Source organism: Gasterosteus aculeatus, chromosome 9 (genome assembly GCF_964276395.1).
Source record: "Gasterosteus aculeatus chromosome 9, fGasAcu3.hap1.1, whole genome shotgun sequence".
Taxonomy (NCBI): Eukaryota; Metazoa; Chordata; class Actinopteri; order Perciformes; family Gasterosteidae; genus Gasterosteus; species Gasterosteus aculeatus.
In genome coordinates, this window is record NC_135696.1 from 16,535,347 (window position 1) to 16,558,926 (window position 23,580).

Consider the following 23,580-nt stretch of genomic DNA (forward strand, 5'->3'; position numbering starts at 1 on the left):
GTTTCCCTTTATGAGCCTATTTAATGCATCCTCGACTTTATCGATGAGTTATGGCTCCTTGTCTCGTTTCCTTGTCACATTTGTCCTCCCTTTGCAGACGAAAATGGCATTTTCCCTCAGCAGAGGACTCAAAACGGGCATGGGGTTCATCCTCTCTCTCCCTTTACAGCCATCAAACGAGGACCCTCGGGGTTCAATATTTTCCTTCTTCCGGTCAACGCAGCACCGCTAAGGGCCGCACGAGAAGTACAACATACTCCTTATCCGTTTCTAGTGGGTACATACCAACGGACTACAGGCATAATGACGTTTCATCCAAACAGCTAAGGGCTAAGCTAGGAGCACACGTGCACTTTCAAACAGAGTGATGCTGAAAACAACCAAGCAACTTCAAGTCACTCTGGTAGCAAACTAGCGTGAAGATATTAGTCGTTAAGATGCTCTTTTGAAGAAGGTTTTTATAAATGGACCTCAACAGAATTCACAAATCGAAAAAGGAGAACAGGATGGAAAAATGCAGTGTCAATGAAATGGAAAAACACAGCGGATAGTTATGAAAAACTCTGGCTGGAAAGGATCCTACAAACGCAATTTCTGGTTAGATACCATGATAGGTGTCCCTGAATGAGACGTTATTGGAAAAAGTGTGCATTGTTTATTAAATATTGAGTTGTTTCAGAGAAAAAAGCTCAGATTTTTATCAGTTCATCAGAATGGATGGAAAGGGGAGAAAAAAGTGTGAAACACTGATTCAGGACACTGATTCTACTGCATTTTGTTTCATCTCGGTACCTGTAAGAGTTTAATCTAATCTAATCCAATTCTTTGTAATAAAACCTCATCTGATTGGTCAACATCTCCTTTTCACACCCACTGGATTGGTAACAAATTATTATATTTTCTAGCTTGTGTTAAGCTCTCGGTGTTTGGGGCCGCTCAGACAGAGGCTGGTCTGCTGAACCGCTTTCACCTTTGAGCTCCACCAATCAGCAGCTGAGCCTCAGCAGCAAACTTTGCCCTCAGTGGTCAAACAGGTAAGCGGAGGCTTACGGCTTCCAGGCTACTGGTGGAGAAGGGACTTGTGAAACTGGCGGCATGTTCACATACGATTGTAATGTGATCCCTACACTATAATCTTGGTTGTCTGTTTAAATACAATAAAAAACATACAATGGATAACCTACATGGAGACCTGGATTCAGGTTAAAAATAGTTCACTATACTCTGATTAAAAGGAAAGTGCACAAATCCTGGATTAGTCTGCTTATCGATCAAATGCCTTAATGTATCTTTGCGAGAAACGGTTTAGTAGGAAAGAAGTGTCAACACTTTGACTGCATGATCAGCTGAGGCCGCCAACCGGGTGGTTTCTTTAAACATTCTGCAGTAATCAATTATCAAATTAAACCAGATATCGGACCAATACTATTTCCAAGAGCTGGATGGGATATTCGTGGCAATACGCTGATCTGGTATCCTTATTAAACAGTTCATGACATTAATATGCATGCATGTACTAGCCATGTTTTCTTAGCTATCAGACTATGTGGGATGGCCATCAAATGCTGCATAAATGATTCAAATACCTCAACGATTCCTATCAGCCCCACAGGTATCACACTACTCCTTTCCCGCCTGAAATCCCATGCTTCATTAGCTGCATGAGAAAACTGAAACACTCAAAAAAAGAATAGTCTGCACTTCTATGAAGTACACGTGTCCTAGTGTGACCACCAGTTTGACCTTTTATAGGATGGGAACATGGTCGTAACACCCACGGTTTTCTAAATCTTTAGATTTCACTCAATTCCAGGCCGCTCGTGGGATATGGAGATTTTTTTTAAATTTGCATATTTATAATGAATTGACTTCTGCTTTACTAAGTAAGGGCACAAATAATGCCCACGTCTACAAATTGTGAAATAATATACTACTATATATATATATATATTGTAAAATCTGACAATGACGGCTGATATATCGGTAATAACTGGGCTCTACTGTAGAAACTGCAGATGAGGAACGCTGGATTACAGATTTGACTGTGGAACTTCAGGGAAAGTCCACAGAAATAAACATTAGGTTTGACGCCCGGATACTAAAATAAGGTAAATATAAAAGGTAAAGATTTGTGGAGGGTCTCAGCCGGTTAGCGCAGGCATTCACCATAAACAACATCTAGAAATGCCATTTGTAATGTGATGGTTGTTCAGACTGATGAATTAGGTTTTGACACACATTTTAAGAGTTGAGCATCACAAGCCCCTTATGATACACCTAATTACCATCTACTCACAAAAGGGAATGGCTGGTGGGAAAACTCCCCTTTCTTGTTGAGTTTGTATCCTTATGGTTGAAATGCCCTTAATGGAAGTCGCTTTGGATAAACGCGTCAGCTAAATGACATGTAATGTAATGATGAGGAAGTGAGAACGTCTCAAGTTTCGTTCTTTTTTTAAAGTCCCAACCAGGCATAAACTAAAACTAGAAAGATGCCCACAAAAAGTAAGCAAACCAAGATTTTGACTTTTTATATATCTAATCAGATTTTAATCTGTTTTACGAGCAAGAAAGCTCATGAAAATCCCGCTTCAACGGATGGACTGAGCTTTACTACTTTCAGAACGACACTCAATTTGGACCTGTGGTTTATGCGAGAACATCCCTCCTCGCAAGTTGCGGGTCTTGTAATTCAAATATCAATAACAGAGGTATCCGCTGATCTACAAGGAAAGCATGTAGCCTGGAAGTGTCTGGTCTGGACAATATCTTGAAGAAGAGGTTCCAACTACAGTTAATGTTATATAAAGTCTGTCAAATATAGCCAACTAAAATGCAGCTGATAATTGCAGTACACTATCTAACGTTTCTGTCAAAGAGGCGTCGTGTCAAGATAAGTTAGCCAATGAGCCTCTTAACTTAAGTAATGAATGTCAAAGATTGTGCAGTTCTAGACCATTGATAAATATCGTTTGTTTACCACGTTCATGCCCCCATAAGGGGCCCCCCGAGGAAAAAGCAGGCTGAGCCTCCCTGATCCACCACCTTTGACACAGGCAGTACTTAGTGGGACTGCACAGGCACGGCTTCCCACGGTAATCAATGCATTGTCAATCAATGCAAGCGAATCAAAAGAGTTGAGATCGGAGTGCGGTACCATGAAATGGTTAATAAAGAGGCTGGCTCAAAGAGAACGCCTCGGGTTTGACCCGAAACATGTGAAGCTGTAATGGTAACTTTACCGGAGGGGTAAAAAAAAACAAAAAAAAACACGCCAAACTGGATTAGGAGAACTCCCACAAACACTTTAAGGTTCAGAAAAATCTTGTTTTTAATATCCCACCAGATGAGGCCTACTCCGCACGTCTGTCACCGCGGACCGGCCGCGCGCACATTGAGTGTCCCGGGAAGAGCTCGCGCTTCGCGTGTCGTTCTGCTACAACGTAACAAATCGGATATAAAAAATAAAAAAAAGTGTACTTACGTAACGTCTCAACTTTTTTTCAGGAGGCGACTTTCTCAGCCACCCCGAGCACACCACATCTCCCCCGCTCATATCTGCTCCCTGCGAGCCCTCCCTGGAGTCGGGGAGGTGGGGGGGGAAGAGATTGCCGCTCGGCTTCGGTTGCTTCTGGGAGTGTCGTCTTGTACCTGGGGACAGAAAACGTTTTAAAAATAAAAAACAAAGCTCAGACGGTGAACTTGTTATATAAAAAGTTCGATGGAAGTATGTTGGGGGGGGGTTCTGGGAGGGGTAGGGGGGGATAAATACCGTCACTCCCTCGAAAGTCGACCCGCCGACAAGGCAGTTTCTCTGAAAGGCACAGACCAGATTTTCCACGCGTTGGGAGTCAAAACACGGGTATATCCAGCGCTCGGACTTGATATAAGCCTCCACGGCACCGCCTTTTGAACAAATATCAACGGTGACTTGTGTGTTTTGCTCAAGCTAGAAGGCTGTGAAGGCAGGGGGGGGGGGGGGGGGGGGGGTTAAAGCCACACGCAACTGAAAGTCGTTAAGTTGTTTTGTGTTGTTAACGTTATATTTAACGTTTCATGCTAATTCCCGTCAAAGTAACGCGATTCCCAGTTGGCGAGATCAGATGTAAATGCCCCGCAGTGTAGCGGTGCATAGTGTTTCTGCGCGATATTTAAAAAAAAAAACAATCTTCACCGTAAACACTGTGGTTCCGCCGAGCTTCCTCACCAGTTTCCTCCCATGGTTCCTTAATTGTGATTGACAGTGTGGCTCCGTCTTTCCCTGAACTCACCCTCTTCTGGAACATGTCAAGCTGCCTAACGGATACAAAGCGGATGTTAGAGCATTCTTTCAAAATAAGTGTTTGTTTTTTTTTATTATCAAGAACCTTCCCTTTGAACGATTCAATGGTGCCGATTTTTTAACGTGACTGACGTTCATGTACATTCGCCGTTTTGGATTTGTTAGTTAATATTTGCCAGCTGCAGTTGTTGGTCAGTGCAAGTGTTTTTTTGAAACTTCCAAAGTCTTGGGTATTTATGATATTTATGTTAGTAAAACCAAATTCAATTTTGCAAGTGGATTAGGATCTTCCTTCAAGGTAATATTTATGTTTCGAAAGTAAAACTACGCATAACCCATTTATTCAACACAGTTCTTAAACGTTGAGAGATTTGTTTTGAAAGTCACTACCGGATGTCACGTTTTTGCAGCCCTGCTGGGCTCATTACTTTAGAGGCGGCGGCGTGAAGCGAGAATTAAAGAGCTTCGAACGTGAGACATGTAGTTTAACAATCGATTGTGTTACTAACAAATAGCCGTAGAGCGGTTTGATGGATGAAACGTGATATATATCCAGTGATATATAGCCACATGCACCTCTAGGTGATTCCAAAAAAGTGGACTCAAAGAATTGCAGAGAAGACAAAGAAAGGACCCACCTCAGTCTGAACCGAGTCCCAGGGATTCATTGCACGTCCAAACTACATTATCCATAATGCGTATTTATTCCGTTAAGAAAAGTCGTTGTAAAGTCATGTTTATTTGTTAGTAGAATAGAAGGAAAGCACTGTAGTCGTCTACCTATTGTAGGGTGTCGTTTTATGTCATTTATCTTCTGTGGTATTCGTTTTTATAGCTGTTCATACAGTTAAAATATTGTATTATTTGTGCTTACTTAGCTAATCCTATATTCTTTGTCATCACGTGTTGTTTAAAAAAAAAAAAAAATTCTAAAATAGATTAATCAGGCTATTTGTACCACAACGCTAAGTAAAGGTTATGCTCTACAAGTGTAATCTTGATCTGATTTACCACATCTGGTCAATATACCACATGGCATCAACAATAGTGTAAATCACTAGCAAAGACGTGGTCCCTGTAGACCCACGGTGGTATCCGAGGAATCTATTGGAATGCCATTGTAATGGTAAACCCTCCCCCCCAAAGGATGTTTGTTGTTGTTCTATGATCGATGGCCTTGTCATTGTGCATTACCTTTTCAACAGCCGTGGTACTGATGAAGAAATAGGGAGCAATTAAAGGATGTAGACACAATACTACGTTCCCAGTCAGGGTAGCCAGCATATATTTAGCTCAAACGGCTCCGTTTTACCACATTCATTAGCTCGTGCGCAGTGTTCTGGATGCATCGTGCTTCGTTAAAATGCTTTTCTAAGAGGCTGTGGATTTGTGTCTGTGAAGTTGTCTTCATTATTGTCTCTTGGTGCTGCACGTTACGGCTGCATACATCTTCAGTTATTGTGTGCAATGCATAACTCATCTGTAATGAAGGCAGAGGAACAGACCAGGCTTACTGTCAGTGCACGCCAAATGAATATGTGTACGTATACACATGTGTAATGTATAGAACTACAACATATTACATCAGTCAATATGAGAACATCTTAATATTACACTGAATTAAACAGAAGATGTATGATACAATAATGATACTTTCGTTTTATATAGCGCTTTTCTTGGTACCCAAAGACGCTTTACAATGTATATCTAAATAAGGGAACAATAGGTTCTTTTCAACAAATGTGAAGTGAAAAGTGTCACACTTTGGTTGTTAGTTGAAAATCATTCATTTATTTTTCCAAATTACCGTTGAAAGGTTTTTTGCCTCTACAATTTATTTCCCATATCAATAGCTAATTAGTAATAAATGGCACCCTGTTGCTGTTGGTTGTTTGTGCCAATGGGAATAATAAGTGATTGCATGTTGGTTCCCAGTTCCTTTTTCAGACACAGCTTTTTTACCCACTTCCATTTATGCAGAAAACATTTTGCTGTCAAAGCAAAAGGGGATACTTATCAACAGAGAAGACCAAATAATAAAAAGCTGCAGGCTTTAGAGTGGGATTGTTGACGTGAGTAGTACCAAAAAAACACTCAGAATTTAACAGTCAACCATTTTCATTTTGACGCATCAATTCAATAAAAAAAGAAACTGCTATTTGCAAATCTTTCTTGTCACACTTAAGATGTAGAAGACGTCCAGCCCTAGTTTTAAAAATGTCTGTATATACTGCAGGAAAGAATACAAACGACAAAGAGTGGATGACTTTCCCATAAACCAACCAAAGGCAAGATTTAGATGGCTTCTTGTGGGAAATATATTACATGCAGTGGAAACAAACAGGTCATGCAGACATTGAGCTACGCTTGAGCATAAGACACTCACAATTTGGATGTTTTCCAGTATTAATTAGATAAATACAAGGTTTCCATCAACCATCTGAAATGTTATCTTGCAGTTCAATTGAGTATTTAATAATTGTCCTTCCTAATTTTATGTTATATGATAGCAATTAGATTTATAGTGAAGTCCCCAACATCGGCCCACCTCTTTACTTTAAATAATCTGCCTGGTTAAGTAAGACAATACAACAAATTCCGGTTGTTTTTTTTAAATATTAGCACAGTACAGCTGAAGTACGTGAATCCTGACAAAGTCCTCTTCAGAAATCTTCATTAAATATAGCAAAAAAGGCACATCAAATCAGCTGGAACACCAAAGTCTCCCTGAATGATCAACTCAGAGGAATACATTAAAATATGCTGTACAACCGTTGACTATTTTCAAATATGTTTCAACACAACTTATCAGTCAGCATTAGGTATTCATGTTGAAAATGTGGGGCATCGATGACCCAAATGTAGTATTCACATTTGAACACATAGTTTTCACTTTCGTGATTCAAGTCATATGTACATTTATTGCATGGGATATGAAACCTGTAAAACACAGCAAAGCACACATCAAAAGAGAAGATCATGAAAATGAAAAATGAAAACAGCTTGCAAAGAGAAGCTGCATGCAAATCAGAAAAATACAGTTTGTGAGCTGTATATTCAGAACTATGAGAAATCAAGAAAAAGTCTGGTTATCTTACAGCTGAATGCTTTCCTCTCTACTGTGCATTGCACAATATGCATTTGCGTGTGTGAGAGAGAAGTGATATAAATTATATTATAGTCAGATAACACAAGCGTGTTATAAACTCAACCAGCATCACACATTTATAATGTATGCAATCCAGTATCAGCATTGTTATTCCTTTATTATTTCAACTAAGGGAGAAGAATCCATTTGCACCAATGAATATTGTCTAACTCAAGTTTTGAAACTTGGATGGTTGATCAAAGATAATGAGGTTGAGATCACACAAAAAAAGAGTTTTATTGATTTTTCTTTTTAGAAAGAACAAAATCAACTGTGGTATCAGAATGAGCGCTGACGTGTGTGTGTGTGTGTGTGTTTTGTTAGACAATTTCAGTGACCTTTTCACAAGGTTATATCCACATCTATAGAAAGACCAGTTCTCGACTCTCTTAGCGCCATTCGTCAGGTTTCCTCCAGCACATTTTCCCTCAGAAGACCAGCCTACTAATGGTATTGAATCCCCCTCCCCCGCCCCCTCCACCAGATGGACCGCAGCTCCCTGGTGGGTTATTGTCATCTGAACCGTTGGGCCTGAATGAGCAGGAGGACGACGGTGCCTGCAGAGCCTGGGTCCGAGCATTGAGCTCCTGTTCCTATGGACATCGTGGAGGACAGAGGAGAGCGCGTTAGATCAGGACGGAAACGTAGCAGGTATGCCCACGAGTTTATTTAGCATCGATGTAGTACAATTGGTCGGTGTCACTTAACATTATTACTTCACCCTCATCTGGAGGGGATTTACTTCACTCACTTAAACAAGCGCACTAGAAAGTCATCTTTACACACTACAGTTCAATGACTCGTGAAATTACACCTTGTGTCTTATAGGACAGTTCAGATTTTGCTTCAAGTTCACACACACTCACACACAAAAAGGAAGAAAAAGCGATACGCGTCTCCATCTCCTGTAAAAGTATAGTCGTCTTTCACTCGGCATCTCTCCACCGGAGAGGATCTTTTAGACCTCTCATAATGGTGTTTGTGGTGATGTTATGCATCACACGTCGCAAAACATGAAAAATAAGCAGTGGTTTTACCCAAAACATTCAACAAACCTGCAACAGGTTAAATTCTTGCTGACTTCACACTTGGCCATCATTTAGTGGTCTAATTTACAAGGAGTCATTTTTCAAACTGGAAAAACAATGCCTGTGTCAGGGAAAAGTCTTTTTTTTCTAATTCACCCCCACATACCTGTAAATAGAGCTTGTTGTCCTTGATTATAGCATCCAGAAGTTCTTTCTGCAGGGGAGGCTCAACACTCAACCGCATACCGTTCGCCATCAGTCCCCCGTTCACGTTCTGCTTCCTGTACATCAGCACATACGCCGTGTCCTTGGGGAAGCGATTTGTAATGTTCTGCACGGACTGGAAGGACGTGAATGTCACCCTGCTATCGTTGAACAGCAGCCAATCCCTGGCCTCCTGGCCACTGTTGGGTAGCGCGACTCCTCGCTCAGGTGGAATCGAGAGAGCCGAGCAGGTGGAGAGGCCACCGTCAGGGTGGCCGTTCTCCAAATCCTCCCTGAGGGCAAAGTGGTTGGCTGGATGCTGTGCGCCGTCTGCTCCATTAATGTTGTGACCATAAGAGTAGTAGTGGCCGCTCTCCGACGACATCCCAGAATGCATCACCACGGAGCTGAGGACATACGGCACTGACTGGACCGACATCTCGCCCCCTTTATGTATCTGCTCGGCGCCGACTGCTCCCTCCTTCTCCTCTTCCTCCTCGTCCTTTTGCGACGGTTTGAGCTTCTTGGCCAGATTCTCACTGCTCTCCGGAGAATCCACTTGCAGAGGAGAAGAGGTACAAGAGGAACATTGTGTAGGCATTAGAGGGGCGTGTACGGGAAGTCTCATGAGCGGCGGGATGGTGACGTTGTCCAATATCTTCCTCCTTACATGGCATTTGGCGTCGTATGAAAAGCGCAGCAGGGTGAGGATCAAGTACTCTGGTGCCGACACCACTTTCATGGTCCTCTCCGCCCGCTGGAGGGAGCTACACTTCTCACAGAAATAGGCATTCTCCTCGTCCAGGATCTCGGGAGCCAGGAAGTAGTTCACCAAGTCTGGCACGGACAAAGCAGGCTCATTCGTCACCGGCACAAACTGGACATTGCTTGCTGGTGCTTTGGCCGAGGCCGCCTCGGGAGTTTCACTGCCGCCATTGACGGATCCCTGACAGAGGACCTTGGGCTCCTCAGAGGGCCCCTCAGGCTGAGGGCTGCCCTGAGAGGCAGAGGGACAGAAGGCCAAGGAGAGGTCTGTAAAAGGCTCCTCTTTCTCAGAGATGCAGTTGCACTGCATGCAGCGGATACCTGTGATCAGCTTCCCGCCGAACGTCCTTTCTATCAAAGTCCTCCCGTCATTCTCAGGTTTCATTTCGTCAGGAGACAAAGATGAATCCTCGCAGTTGTCCGGAGGATTCTGAGCTTGTGGGTCTTTGCTGCTTGTGTTAACAGGGGGAGCAACCTTTGGCTTAACCGATTCCAGGACTTGAAGGGTTTTCTCTTCTTCGTGTAACCTTGAGATCAGGGGACATCTCAACATTAGAGGAAAGAAAATGCACATCTGCAATATTGATTTTTATTTTCCGCACTGCTTGAATAGAGTAATAGATCTAGTCCTTCCTAACAGAAACCCCTTAGTCACAGTGCGGTTTGTATCAGAAAACCACAGTCGTGCACACTCAGAATTCTTAATGCTTTCTTAATAGCAAAATCCCTTTTATTTAGTGACAACCAAAATGTTGTGCTAAGATTGCATAATGTCATACATTTGAGAAAACATTAAATGAATGTGATTTTGTATTTCTAATTAACACGATCCAATTCTGACTGTGACCGTACCTGTCGAGAAGGAACCGGAGGTACTCCGAACAGTCCTGCTGAGAGCCGACATTGAACCAGGGAGGCCGAGACGCCTCCAAGAAGTTTTTGGGGGCATATGCTGCCCTCTGCAGGGGACACACGTGCAACGCAGAGATGTCGCGTCATCAACTGTTGCTTGTTGTCTTTTAATATATTACACAAGACAGCACTGACCTGAGTGTGTGCGAGGAAAGCAAAGAGCAGCTGGAGCTTTTTCATTAGCGGGTTGGAGCCATTTAGATGCAACGATAAAACATGCCGCCGAAAACTGTATAAAAAAAAATTAAAGAGGGTAACTACACTCGAACTGGCCATAATTTAGTCATTAGGTTTCAGTATATAGCTATAAAACTGCAACAAGTGTGCATGTCTTTTTGCATTCACCACTCACTCTGTGGCCATGAAGAGAGTCTGGATGATGCTGTTCAGGAAGCAAGTGTTCCCCAGGTTGACCAGGCCAGTCTTGCCAGTCTCAGACTTTCCAACCAGCCTCAGAGGACCTGAAGCGAAGGAGTTGGATTGGGACGTCCAGGCACTTTGATTCAACACCAGCTTGATCTTCTCCTCTCCTGGTTTTGGAAGATCCTGGGAAGTGACGTTTAAATGATTAGACGGAGCACATTTTATTTACGCAATGTGGGAAACCCCCTTCAAAGTTGAGTGCACAAGGATATATACAGTGCGTTTGCTTACCTTGATGGCCTCGAGTATGTGGTCATAGAGGTCGGGGAAGCCGGAGTACTGGTACATCATGCAGTGAATGAGCTCAGTGAACTGCAGCAAGAATGCTTTGCTGCTGTGGAGACCGTCTGTCCTCAAAGACTGGACGAGATGGACCACGTGTGGAACGACCTGGGACGGTGACGTATGGAGAAAAGAGAAGAACGTTGAGAACCCCGTGGATACGGAAGATACTGCGAATATAAACCATAGAAATGTGCAGCACGGCCAGCCAGAGGCTAGTTGCACCTCAGGAACCCTGCAGAGGGTTCAAATAATCTCTATTTTAAATTATACATTTTTAATACTAAAAAAAATGTTGACACTGGAGTGCTTCACACGTCGTTAGTGGGAGGGCGCAGCCGACCCTTACGTTCTGGGAAAATAAGCCGTCTCAGCTTTGAAGGGATTTAAGCCAGAAGAGAAGAAAATGAGAAAACCAATGAAGTGGCCGGATGAGAGGGAAATGGGCTGTGAGGAGGAAGGAGATACCGTACCAGATGGAAGGCTTCGGGAGAGTGCTGGAAGCTCAGCAGCATGTGGGAGAGCACAGACAGCGCCCCCTGCCGCACAATGGGGTACCACAGACGACTGAATACCTGTGGGTGAAAACAAATTGTTATTTACCTCATTAATACCTTCATACAACAACTGGGGAAATAAATGTAATGAGAAAAAAAAGTGATGCAATCCAGTTTAATTATTACTGCGTTCCCAGTACAAACCAGTTCAATTTTAAGCAGAGTGACGTCTATGAGGATAGTGAACTTCTGAACTGCAGCCAGTCCCTTCAGCAGAGCAATGACCCAGGTATCAACATGTTGGGCCAGAGGCCAAGAAAGCCAGTCAATCATCCTAGACAGAAAGACGTATACAGAGTGAAAATAATGCACAAACATGCAGTTAAGTTATGGCAACATTGACCTTTGATGATTAGATGTGAGAGGTAACCTGCAGAGTGCTTTAGTCATGCTCGCATCTTTGACATTGTGGTCCGTGGTGAGACTCTTGATGAGCACGGTGATCATCTGGACGGGGATGTGCTGCACCAGGCTGGCCAGAGCGATGGAGGGGTCGAAGGAGGGGTCTGCAAAAAATCAATCACAGTAGAATGACGACACATCATCATCCTTTCTTTTTTCAAATCAGTCGAGAGTAGTAGTGGTGGTGATGATTCTGTAAGAATGGAATGTGCCTTTCCAGTGTAATCTTACACTTGTCATCATTAAAGACCAAAATGTACCATAGTGCCTTTAGATATAATGCAGTGAAACAACACCACAAACTCCGGCCTTGTTTTAAAGATAAATTGATGTTTTGTCCAGCTAATGTGACGTTTGGTCCCGGTTTTAGCTCCTTATAAATATCCAATTTGTCTTCCCATTGGATACGAGATAGAGAAATATATCTTGAATCACAGCTTCGCTTTGATAATTTCTGGAAATATTCTGTGTAATAGTCTCTGTGTAATATCTGATAAGAGGAATGGTGCCTTGCTGCTGGGACGGGATTTTCAAAGCTGCCTTTTCTGAAGCACAGCTCACCGGAAAAAAAGAAAACAAGGCCTTGACCTTTTGACCCCAAGGAGCATCATCTGCATCGCTCGCTGAAGGATGCAGTCAGTGTGTCTATATAAATGAAACTGCTGTCTGTTATTTCGTGCTGCTCCCTACATTAGTATTCTGAACTCAACGACACAGTCAGAGCTAAAGCTTCAATATTTGCCCTTGACAAAAATGCACACCTTGCAGATTAGAAGGCTCTTTGCTCTAAACATTGCTCCAAGCAATGTTGTGTGTAAAGTGAGGCCACTACCTTGAACAATGAAAATAAATCAGTGCCAATAATACTGAATGTATAAAGACCAGCCAACCTATTCAAAGGGGGGAATAAAGACACAGGACCAAAGCCGGCTTTTGGCAGAGCCCCTAAAAAGAACAACTCCGGTATTACTGCCAAGATGTATTAAGGCAGAGTTCCACATCATGGTGCCATGCTGTAAATGGCTGAAAGTACTATTTTTATCATTATTGGTATACAGACATGTAAAAATATATTAATAAATCCACATGTATTCTTAGTGTAAGCTTCTAAAGAACATCTGTACCTACTTCCAAGTGTTCCTAAACCTACTCTCCAGACAACAGTTTGTTGTTTTTGTATTATAAAAAGATTTTGGAAGGAAGAAAGAGGATGGACAGAAGAAGTCTTACCTGTGGAAGAGATAATTGAGAACACTTCCTGCAGTGAGGGAAGCAGTGTAGCTGGATCAGCCTTCCAGATGTTCTGCAGCAGTGTGCTGACCTTCGTCACCTGACCTACATACTCTCTCAGCTCCCGTTCTTGGCTGGCAAAGCAGTGGAAGTAGCTGATGGTCCTCACTAGCTGCTGACAGAACAAAACACCCGACTTGTCCCTTGGGATGCACTGCACAAAGTCTGACAGCACGGTGCTCAGGTGGGCACAAAGAGCTGGCTCTGGGCGTTCACACACCATCCTTAAAACCTCCACCTGAATCACGCTGAAGATCTCAAGCACAGAGGGGCAGCTGATGAGCAGCCGCAGGCAGCAGTGAATGTAGTCTATTGTGGCCGGGTCTTTGCGGTCCAGCTGGCCGTAGCCCTGCTGGAGGAGGCCAAGGACAAAGTCTTTACTGAAGAAGCGCTCGAAATCTGGCCGGTGGTAACGGGCGTAGGCTTCCAAAACCTGGAAGCCGATCTGCTTCTGAAACGCATCTTCACCAAGCAAGATGAGGCGGGTGGTAAGGGTAAACAATGCCTGACACTGCTCCTCCGTCACTTCTTTCTCCGCTGCTTCCACTACCTTCTTCACAATGGCCCGCTTCACCGGAACAGAGTGATCCGAGCTCACAAGGCCCTCCAAAATCTTGTCCATGGTGACAATCTGCAGAAGGCAAATGAGGAAATAATTAGGTGACGCATACAAATGTAATATCGCAGTTTAAGGACTATTGTTCTTCTGACTTTACATACCAGAAGAGTCCTGTCCAATCCAAGATGGGCTTTCTTTCACAGGGAATATTTTCATATGACCCTGCATAAAAGGACAGATGTAGAAAAAAACAAAAATGAACAATGGCTGAGTTCCGTCTGGCTGCTTCAGTTTGAGAGTCCTGGTGTTGTGAATGGAGGCTAACTTACAGCGATTATGGATTGGTATTATTATGTCTGTTGTGACAAAAAGGCAATAAACGCATGGGGTCCTTTCTAGCGGTCTAGTCCACGCATGCCCGCATTCATTGAGGGCACAGGCTGTATGTCGCAACTGAAACAAGAGCTTGTACACTTTACTGGGATGCTTGTACACTTTACATTTGACAATCAAATGATCTTAGAGCTTGTTGTAGATTTCTTTTGTTTTGACATCTAATTACAACAACTTTGAAAAGGAAAAAAATATATAAATATTAGTCATTTCTATGTAATCAATATCCAAATTATTGATCATATTTTTTTCTGTATTTTACCTTTATTTTGTTACGTTCGCATTACATAAGCCTTTAGCTACCCGACGTAACACAGAAGCCATTAAACGTTGAAGCAACATAAAATAACTTCACATCTGGTGTTTTCTCGCCGCGTCGGGAGCGCAGCGACAGCGGGCTGTTGGTGCTCCTCCTGCGGCTACAGGCGGCTAGCTTGCTAACGCTAGCTGTAACGACAACGGTCGTTTCTTGGCGCCCGGCAGCTCAAATGCGGCTCTGATAGTTACAGGTAAACTACTAGGGTTCGTTCTGCCGCTCGTACGCAACAGTTATTTTCTAAAATCCTTCGACAACAACACAGAAAAACGAACAAAGCAACCCAACAGGCCTACACGTTCGCTGGGTAACGTTAGGTTCCTCTGACTTAGCATAAATACGGTCGTGTATTTTCGCGATACAGAATCGTAACCATCTACGCTTACCCAGATAAAGCATGTCAACAATGTCCGAACCAAATATCTTCAGTTGTCGGTGGCTGTTAACCGACTCTTGACTGATGAAACTATATTATTTTGCTTCATTTGATCGCTTAGAATCAGCTGATTACCCTTCCATCGACGTCATTCCCGTGGACAGAGACGTTAGCAGGACCCCTGTGTGAAGTCATTTTTGTCTTAACACTGCCTGTAAAAAAGTCGGTGAATTTTGATAGCAACAATCACAAAGTGGTTCCCCGTAAACATGATTTGCACATTTCTTGTGATATTATATTATTATATGATATGTAACCCCATTGAACAGTTGACATGCTGCCGTCAAACAGCCACCTCCACTTTGAAAGACGAACTTGGATGAAGTGGAAAAAAATTACTTGCATTTTAAATGAATGCTGCAACATTTATTGTTGTTATCTTCCATGTAAGCTAACATCATTACGGCCTTTTTCTTAAAAGCCTAACAGTCACAATTTAGAAAGGGTTTATTGGCAACTACGAGGATGTGGCCTTGGTAATTAATACATAGCAATAAACACAGTACAACAGTATGAGACATTATTTAGAACTCGAAAATAGGACAAATGTACGGTAAGTGAGTAAGTAGGCCTGTATTTGAAAAAGTATTTATGTAGTCAAGCACATAAGATCCTGCTTCAAAACAATTAGTTTGATGTTTTCATGAAGGTACAAAAATTGAGTCCCCCCATTGAGTGTGAATCGAGGATAATACATTTATTTTTGATGTATTATATATATTTCACTAATATGTTTCACTGTTAAGCAAACGGTAAACGGAAAAACACAGGACGAGAAATCATCTGAGCCAAAACAAAAGACAACTGCCACTAAATGCAACACAGCACAGAGTGACACTGTATTGTTTTTTTTTCAAACATTTCCACAATATATATATATATATATATATATATACTTTGGTGTATTTAGTTTTGTTGGTGTTTATGTTTTGTTTATGTTTCCGGAAATAAAATTGAATCAAAACCAAATCTCGCGATAGCGCAGAAGCCGCGAGCGCTGCGTGAACGCGGGTGCCAGACTAAAATCTTGCTAGCGGGAACGTGCTGGCGCTGCGACCAACCGGTGCGTCTTTCATATAAACAACAGAATAGTTCTCTCTAACGGCGAAGAAGTTAGCGGAATTGTCAACGTCTCGTTTAAGGCACAAAATAGGATACTCCATAATCGAAGTGGAAATTCGACCAATATGTCTGAAATCCTAAGCTGCGTCGAGCAGCGGGAAGAGCAGCCTGAAGTTGAAGAAGCCGTAGGAGCGGAGGTAAGATGATTTTAGAACGGGCAACGATCACGTTATTGTCTTCTCTCAGCAAAGCGCAAGTTCTTTCACAATCAAGGCACCACAGCTCTGAAACCAAAGCGTGTCTTTGCCCGTTTGTTATTCAAATAAGGCTGTTATGACTTTGACTCGTTAGTCAACCGTACCGCCGACTGCTTGAGCTAAAGCTAACTGGCCTTTGCTAGCCGCGCGCCGCTGCGGTTAGCTCGCGACAACAACAGCTCGGTCCCATTCACCCGGGACGTGAAGCTAACGTTACAGCAGCCGAGCAGCAACAAGGCCAGACGGGTTCACAAAAACGCTCTCGCTACTAGCACAGCCCCGCTAGCAACCCGTCGATTATGACGTTAAGATTTACTCCCAGTTCAGATTCACACAGCGAGCTGCTTTTTTTTTTTTAAGTTGATCGAGAACGAGCAGCCTCCCGCTCGGCTGTTCTGACCGCGTCTTTGTTTTCAGCAGGACAGCAAAGCCTTTTGTAACCGATGGGATGCTGTAAGCCCGCACGCTGCCTTCCGCTCAGCTGTGTTGATGGAAGTCTAGTCACAAACCGTGTTAACCATGCACAAGTAAACTGCGTCTCTCAGCAATCAAGAGTACTGGAGCTGACGCATTGTTTAAATACGTTGAGTTCCACAGTACATTATGAACACCTATCATGCTTAAATACACTATAAATAACAGCCAGGGGCGCTAAACCTTATATTTACATTCATTTAGCTGACGCTTTTATCCAAAGCGACTTACAATAAGTGTTTTCGAGCATGGGGATGTTTAGCAGTAATAGTATACGCAGTATCTATTGGGAGAAATGTTTGGACAAATAAGGAACCATAATACATTAGACACAAAAAGTTGCTCTTCAAAATTTGATTGGTAAAAGGATCTCGTCTTGGCAAATAGGGGTGTTTCGCAGCACCGAAAGTGAACTGAAATGTGCCTCATTGAAAGGCCGCACAGTTCACCAGGTTGAGCTATTTGTGCGAGACCCTCAGTCCAGGCTCGGACCCTCTGAGCAATGGCAAAAACAGCGAGAACCAAAGACCTTGAAGTAGTCCTTCTTCACAGACCACAGGGGAAGGAGTGGTGTACAGTTTGTCTTATCTGTTTCTGTCTGTTGTTGTTGTTTGGAGGATTTCCAGTAAACCAGAATGTTTACCGTTTTCCTTCTCAGGAGAAGTCCGATTCTTCAGAGACTGGAAAGGAGTCCTCTTCGGAAGCAGGGGCCGATGGACAAGATGCTTCGTCGTCCACAAAGGATTTTGCTCCGGGTTATGAGGAGAAAGTGGTAAGGAACCTTTTTACTGTTTACCTCTTTACTACCCGGCTCACCACTGTTGTTGGATATGTTAACAAGAATGTCTTCCTGTGTATCCAGCTTACTGACCGGACCAACAGATTTGAGTACCTGTTGAAGCAAACGGAGCTGTTTGCGCATTTCATCCAACCGGCGGCACAGAAGACCCCCACCTCCCCTTTGAAGATGAAGCCGGGACGCCCTCGGGTCAAGAACGATGAGAAGCAGAACCTGCTGTCTGTCGGAGAGTGAGTACGCGTGCGCACGTATTTGTTTCACTTGAGGCAGGTCACTCCCATTGCGATCCATGAGTCATTGCTTATTTTCTGTGCTTTAACAGCAACCGGCATCGGCGCACAGAACAAGAGGAGGATGAAGAGCTTCTGAGCGAGAGCACCAAGACCACTAACGTTTGCACTCGCTTCGATAACTCCCCGTCCTGTAAGCCAATGCCTGAATTAATATTTGGTTTAAAGTGAGGAGCGTTGCAAATGTATCTTCTATATAGAAGTATTGATGACACATTTTATTGTCTCGTTTAGATGTCAAATCTGGAAAAATGCGAGACTATCAGGTCCGTGGACTGAACTGGCTCATCTCATTGTATGAGAACGGCATCAACGGCATCCTTGCTGATGAGATGGTCAGTACTTTCTCACAGTCCAAACTGTTCACCTCGACACTTCAAATGGAGTGATGAATATCTATGTTTAACCTGCGCGCTCTGCTGCTGCTGCTGCTGCTGCTTCTTAGGGTTTGGGGAAGACTCTGCAGACCATTTCCCTGCTGGGTTATATGAAGCACTACAGGAACATCCCTGGTCCCCACATGGTGCTGGTGCCCAAGTCCACCCTCTACAACTGGATGAATGAGTTCAAGAGATGGGTGCCTTCACTCCGTGCCGTCTGCCTGATTGGAGACAGAGAAGAGAGGGTAGGCGGAGTCAGAATACTATCGATGTCTGAAAAGCTCAATCTAGCTTCCGATTGGTTTGATTTTAATGTGCTCGTTATGCAATGGCAATATAGTGAGTATATTATAAAATATTCAGTATGAAGTCTGTATACTATATAGTCTGTCCACAGCCATCTGGTTTAGATTTTGCATCAATTTTAGAATGCCATGATCAGAGACGTGCTGCTGCCTGGAGAATGGGACGTGTGTGTCACCTCCTACGAGGTACTGATCATAGAGAAGGCCGTGTTCAAGAAGTTCAACTGGCGGTACCTGGTCATTGACGAAGCTCACAGGATCAAGAATGAGAAATCAAAGGTTAGGCAGCCACCGACACAAACTGAACATTTACGTATGTCAGAGCCCCCTTTAAAATACCTCCTAATAATTTTTTATTTTTTTTATAGCTATCGGAGATTGTGCGAGAATTTAAGACCACCAATCGTTTGTTGCTGACCGGAACACCCCTTCAAAACAACCTCCACGAGTTGTGGGCTCTGCTGAACTTCCTTCTACCTGATGTCTTTAACTCAGCTGAGGTAATAATAACCCAAAAATGAACGAGATCTACAGTGACTTTCATGTTCGAATATTTTGGGGGGAAACCTGCAATTTATTCTGGTACTAATTGATTTATTCCCCCCCCCCCCCCCCCCCCCGCCAAAGGACTTTGATTCCTGGTTTGACACAAACAACTGCTTAGGCGACACCAAGTTGGTCGAACGTCTTCACACTGTAAGTATTGCATTCTCCCTCTTGTCAACTTCCAACTAATCTCTGTGAAGTTGAATGTTTTCCTCTCATTTGGGTTAAAGCGCTCCTTTTGACTCGCCTCTTTTTGTTGTATAGGTTCTGCGCCCTTTCTTGCTTCGTCGTATAAAAGCCGACGTCGAGAAGACTCTGCTGCCGAAAAAGGAGATCAAGATGTATGTGGGCCTGAGTAAGATGCAGAGAGAGTGGTAAGAGTTGCCCCCTTTACGTCGTCCTTCTTTCGTTCTTTCTAAATTGTTGCACGCTGTCATCTAATATTAAGTCGCGTCGCTAACCCCCAGGTACACAAAGATCCTGATGAAGGACATAGACATTCTCAACTCGGCGGGTAAGATGGACAAGATGCGTCTACTGAACGTTCTCATGCAGCTGCGGAAGTGCTGCAACCACCCGTACCTCTTCGATGGAGCCGAGCCCGGTCCTCCATACACGACGGACCTTCACCTGGTGGTGAACAGTGGCAAGATGGTGGTGCTGGACAAGCTGCTACCCAAGATGAGGAAGCAGGGTGCGTAGATGGTCAGGCCGTCACTTTGGGACAATTAACTGTTTTTATCTTTAGGCTACAGAATGTTAAAATGCAACAGAACGACACATACGCCACTTGTCAATAAGTGCTAATACTATAAAATACTCCAATCCAAGCTGGAGTTAAATCGAGTTCAGTATGTATCATATATTTATTATATAAAATATTACCTCTGCAGGTTCTCGAGTGCTCATCTTCAGTCAGATGACCAGAGTGCTGGACATCTTGGAGGACTACTGCATGTGGAGGAACTACAACTACTGCCGCCTGGATGGCCAGACGCCGCACGACGAAAGACAGGTGTGGTGTTTGGCTCTTCCATAGGAATATGTCACATGTGACGATTTAAACCAATCAATTGCCACCCGTCTTTTCACAGCACACTGTAAGAAGTGTTTGAATCCAGGTGATTATCATGACTCTTTGTGTGTTTTCAGATCTCTATCAATGCATACAATGAGCCCAACAGTACCAAGTTCATCTTCATGTTGAGCACCAGAGCTGGAGGACTGGGTATCAACCTGGCTACAGCAGACGTGGTCATCCTGTACGACTCCGACTGGAACCCCCAAGTGGACCTCCAGGCTATGGTTAGTGCTCAACGGCACATTCCTTGTTCAGTTACAGGAACCCGGTTATCCGTTCCCTAAAAATAAGAGTGGATGATGCAGGAGACATGACCACTTTTATGTTTTTAATTTCAGGACCGAGCGCACAGGATCGGTCAGCAGAAGCAGGTGCGCGTCTTCCGCTTCATCACTGAAAACACGGTGGAGGAGAGGATTGTGGAGAGGGCCGAGATGAAGCTGCGCCTGGACTCCATCGTCATCCAGCAGGGTAACTCCCTCTTTCAAGTCTTGTTCGTAAAAGCGGGATCTCTGAGAAACTCGCACAGCGCAGACCTCGCCAATGGGAGATTAGAGATTTTACTCCTTTTTGTTTAACAGGAAGACTGGTTGACCCAAGCGCAAACAAGCTGGGTAAAGACGAGATGCTGTCCATCATCCGCCACGGGGCCACGCACGTGTTTGCTTCCAAAGAGAGCGAGATCACAGATGATGACATCGACGCAATCCTGGAGAGAGGGGAAAGGAAGGTGCGTCTGAACTCCGTAGAGGAACAAAGCGAAGTCGCTTTGAACGTGCCGTAAAATGAACACTTTTGATATTTCCCTCTTCTAGACTATGGAAATGAAGGAGAAGCTGTCTTCTCTGGGGGAGAGCACTCTGAGAAACTTCACCATGGACACGGAGAACAGCAGTGTGTACAAATTTGAAGGAGAAGATTATAGAGAGAAGAAAAAGGTTAAAAACACTTAACAACATCAGTAGTCAGTCTTCATTGTCAACAACATGATCTTTTTGGAGTCTTTACATTGCTTCCTCTTGCTTCATCCTTCAGGTCATTACCAACTGGATCGAGCCACCCAAGAGAGAAAGGAAGGCCAATTACGCCGTGGACGCCTACTTCAGAGAGGCGCTGCGAGTCAGCGAGCCCAAAGCACCAAAGGTCGGGACAAATCTCTCTAGAAACACACTTCAGATACGAGGCATTGAGGCAACAAAATGTGGAATTAAACCCTTGCATGTTATCTTGGTTGAGGCATTACATTTGTTTGTTTGACTCCATTTCCCAGGCTCCTCGGCCCCCCAAGCAGCCAAATGTCCAGGACTTCCAGTTCTTCCCACCACGTCTTTTTGAGCTTCTGGAAAAGGAAATTCTCTTTTACAGGAAAACGATAGGGTACAAGGTAAAGAGATGTCTTTCCGATGACAGTTCGATTATTTGTTCCCATTGGGATCGAGTAGAAATGTCTCTAATTCAGTGTGTGGCTGTGTCTCTTTAGGTCCCACGTAATCCTGACGTGCCAAATTCGGCCCAGCTCCAGAAAGAAGAGCAGACGAAGATCGATGAGGCCGAGGCTCTCACAGAGGAGGAACTGGAGGAGAAGGAGAACCTGCTGCAACAGGTACTGAATATTCCCCCCAAACGCTATCATTTCATGCTTTAATATGACTCATGCCCTAATGTTTTGTGTCTGTATCTAGTGTGCGTGTTTTGACCAACTATACCTTTATGGCAGGGATTTACTATTTGGAACAAACGAGACTTCAACCAGTTCATCAAAGCCAACGAGAAGTGGGGAAGAGATGATATTGAGAACATTGCCAGAGAGGTTGAGGGTAAAACGCCAGAGGAAGTCATGGAATATTCTGGTAATGACAACTTTGTTTTCATCTTTGTGTATTTCTAAGGCAACCTTTTAGATTAATTTGCAGAGATGGTGAATTTGCTCCTGTTTGTTCCTTCAGCTGTATTCTGGGAGCGCTGCAATGAGCTGCAGGATATCGAGAAGATCATGGCCCAGATAGAGAGAGGAGAGGCCCGGATCCAGAGACGGATTAGCATCAAGAAAGCGCTGGACTCAAAGGTAGCGGACTGTCAGCCACGTGGCTACTCTTATTGTTCAAACTAGCGTACGTCTCACTTGACCTCAGAATCTTGCTCTGGTGCATTTTAGATTTAGATCTTCGCCCCATTATCTGCCCTTCCTGTTTTTTTATTTACCGCCACTCCCCCCCATCTTCTTGCCCAGATCGGTCGCTACAAGGCTCCCTTCCATCAGCTCCGTATCTCCTACGGCACCAACAAAGGGAAGAACTACACAGAGGAGGAGGACCGCTTCCTCATCTGCATGTTACACAAGCTGGGCTTCGACAAGGAGAGCGTGTACGACGAGCTGCGCCAGTGCATCCGCAACTCGCCTCAGTTCCGCTTCGACTGGTTCCTCAAATCCAGGACTGCCATGGTAAATGTTGGCTTCTCTGTTTTGTCCTGTTTCATGTTTTTGAAGACGATGCTTAAAACGTATGTTTGGTGCTGGTGTTTAGGAGCTACAGAGGCGATGCAACACCCTGATCACCCTGATCGAGCGAGAGAACATGGAGCTGGAGGAGCGGGAGAAGGCCGAGAAGAAGAAACGTGGCCCGAAGACTGCTTCAGTAAGTTAGGAATCCATCGCACATTAAAGGAAGCAGAGCAGCACTCAAACGCTTTGCCTGCCTGTTCAGCCGTTCCATAAAGCTTTTGGTATTGAGATGCTAGGAGAATACAAATAAGTGCTGTTTCCGTCCCCCTTTTTTAGTCTGGATGGCATTGACTTTTATGTCACACTTTTCTCGTCCTGTCCAGGCCCAGAAACGGAAGTCGGAGGGAACCCCGGACGGTCGTGGCCGCAGGAAAAAGCTCAAGTTGTGATTAAATCCACTGCGGACGGTGTCAGAGTTCGAGGGCGACAGTCGGCTCCGGTGTCATTAGTCCTCGTGTCGGTGTTTGTTTGCCGGGCTGTGATAATATACCGCGTGAAGCCACGATGGACTGAGCTCGTCGTGTTAGGATTTTAGAAAGAGCTTTCTTCACAAGCCTGCATTGTCACTTGCCTAAACACTGCAGTCGTGCCGGTTTAGTTTTTGGTTTGCTAGTCCCTTTCTACAAGTACTTAATTGAGGAAAAAAAAAGTATTTATGCCTGTTGTTTGTACCACATTCCATTGTTTGAGGCAATATGCACCCTTTTCATTTTTAAGAAAACCTTTGTTTCTTTTATCTTCCTATGTGAAGTAGAAAATGTCTTTTTGAACATAAAAAATAAACTCTTTTTTTTTTTTTTATTGTTTTTCTCTGGTAAATAAGACTGATACCAAAAAAGGACATTTTATATTTGGCAGTTGTGTACATGCATCTAAACTCCTGAAA

At 43.8% G+C, this 23,580-nt stretch overlaps 3 protein-coding genes across 23 annotated transcripts in view; 1 reads left to right on the top strand and 2 right to left on the bottom strand.

The window, feature by feature from the left end:
* The window catches only part of gab1 (GRB2-associated binding protein 1), a 41,402-nt gene extending 37,083 nt beyond the window's left edge, over window positions 1-4,319 (bottom strand). For 8 of the 21 annotated variants that reach the window (XR_013468810.1, XR_013468809.1, XR_013468808.1 and 5 more), the window contains exons 1-3: window positions 4,175-4,313; window positions 3,773-3,814; window positions 3,485-3,651 (exon numbers count right to left, since the gene is read on the bottom strand). Coding sequence is in view for 18 of the 21 variants with exons in the window: in XM_078109117.1 (XP_077965243.1) it covers window positions 3,485-3,651; window positions 3,773-3,814; window positions 4,175-4,286 (321 nt within the window). In the remaining 3 variants the exon portion in view is untranslated. Of the gene's footprint in view, window positions 1-3,484; window positions 3,652-3,772; window positions 3,958-4,174 lie in introns of all 21 variants that reach the window. The other 13 variants (XM_078109123.1, XM_040186329.2, XM_078109122.1 and 10 more) reach the window with 6 other exon arrangements.
* Window positions 4,320-6,050: 1,731 nt separating this feature from the next.
* Window positions 6,051-15,149, bottom strand: usp38 (ubiquitin specific peptidase 38). The gene is made up of 12 exons (XM_040186058.2): window positions 14,948-15,149; window positions 14,014-14,074; window positions 13,234-13,924; window positions 11,972-12,107; window positions 11,746-11,875; window positions 11,518-11,619; window positions 10,994-11,152; window positions 10,692-10,885; window positions 10,475-10,568; window positions 10,280-10,386; window positions 8,625-9,954; window positions 6,051-8,023 (listed from the first exon to the last, which is right to left on the bottom strand). Exons 3-12 carry the CDS (start codon window positions 13,913-13,915, stop codon window positions 7,859-7,861), a joined length of 3,099 nt encoding a protein of 1,032 aa, XP_040041992.1. The 5' UTR covers window positions 13,916-13,924; window positions 14,014-14,074; window positions 14,948-15,149; the 3' UTR covers window positions 6,051-7,858.
* Window positions 15,111-23,495, top strand: smarca5 (SNF2 related chromatin remodeling ATPase 5). The gene is made up of 24 exons (XM_040186060.2): window positions 15,111-16,256; window positions 17,449-17,562; window positions 17,653-17,819; window positions 17,912-18,012; window positions 18,114-18,214; window positions 18,325-18,504; window positions 18,688-18,843; window positions 18,933-19,064; window positions 19,192-19,260; window positions 19,375-19,484; window positions 19,578-19,804; window positions 20,004-20,125; window positions 20,263-20,415; window positions 20,530-20,662; window positions 20,773-20,921; window positions 21,007-21,129; window positions 21,227-21,334; window positions 21,462-21,575; window positions 21,672-21,794; window positions 21,909-22,041; window positions 22,138-22,256; window positions 22,422-22,634; window positions 22,717-22,827; window positions 23,018-23,495. The coding sequence occupies exons 1-24, from the start codon at window positions 16,185-16,187 to the stop codon at window positions 23,081-23,083; spliced, it is 3,096 nt and encodes a 1,031-aa protein (XP_040041994.1). The 5' UTR covers window positions 15,111-16,184; the 3' UTR covers window positions 23,084-23,495.
* Window positions 23,496-23,580: the final 85 nt, after the last annotated feature.

Excerpts from the sequence above, each read along its gene's own strand:
- usp38 (XM_040186058.2), bottom strand. The coding sequence starts at position 13,915 with ATGGACAAGATTTTGGAGGGCCTTGTGAGCTCGGATCACTCTGTTCCG. Across the intron at positions 10,387-10,474 it reads CTTTCCTCGCACACACTCAG|AGGGCAGCATATGCCCCCAA; the intron begins GTCAGTGCTGTC and ends TGTCCCCTGCAG. Across the intron at positions 9,955-10,279 it reads CTCCGGTTCCTTCTCGACAG|GTTACACGAAGAAGAGAAAA; the intron begins GTACGGTCACAG and ends CCTGATCTCAAG.
- smarca5 (XM_040186060.2), top strand. The coding sequence starts at position 16,185 with ATGTCTGAAATCCTAAGCTGCGTCGAGCAGCGGGAAGAGCAGCCTGAA. Across the intron at positions 20,663-20,772 it reads CTCCATCGTCATCCAGCAGG|GAAGACTGGTTGACCCAAGC; the intron begins GTAACTCCCTCT and ends TTTGTTTAACAG. Across the intron at positions 21,335-21,461 it reads GCGAGCCCAAAGCACCAAAG|GCTCCTCGGCCCCCCAAGCA; the intron begins GTCGGGACAAAT and ends TCCATTTCCCAG.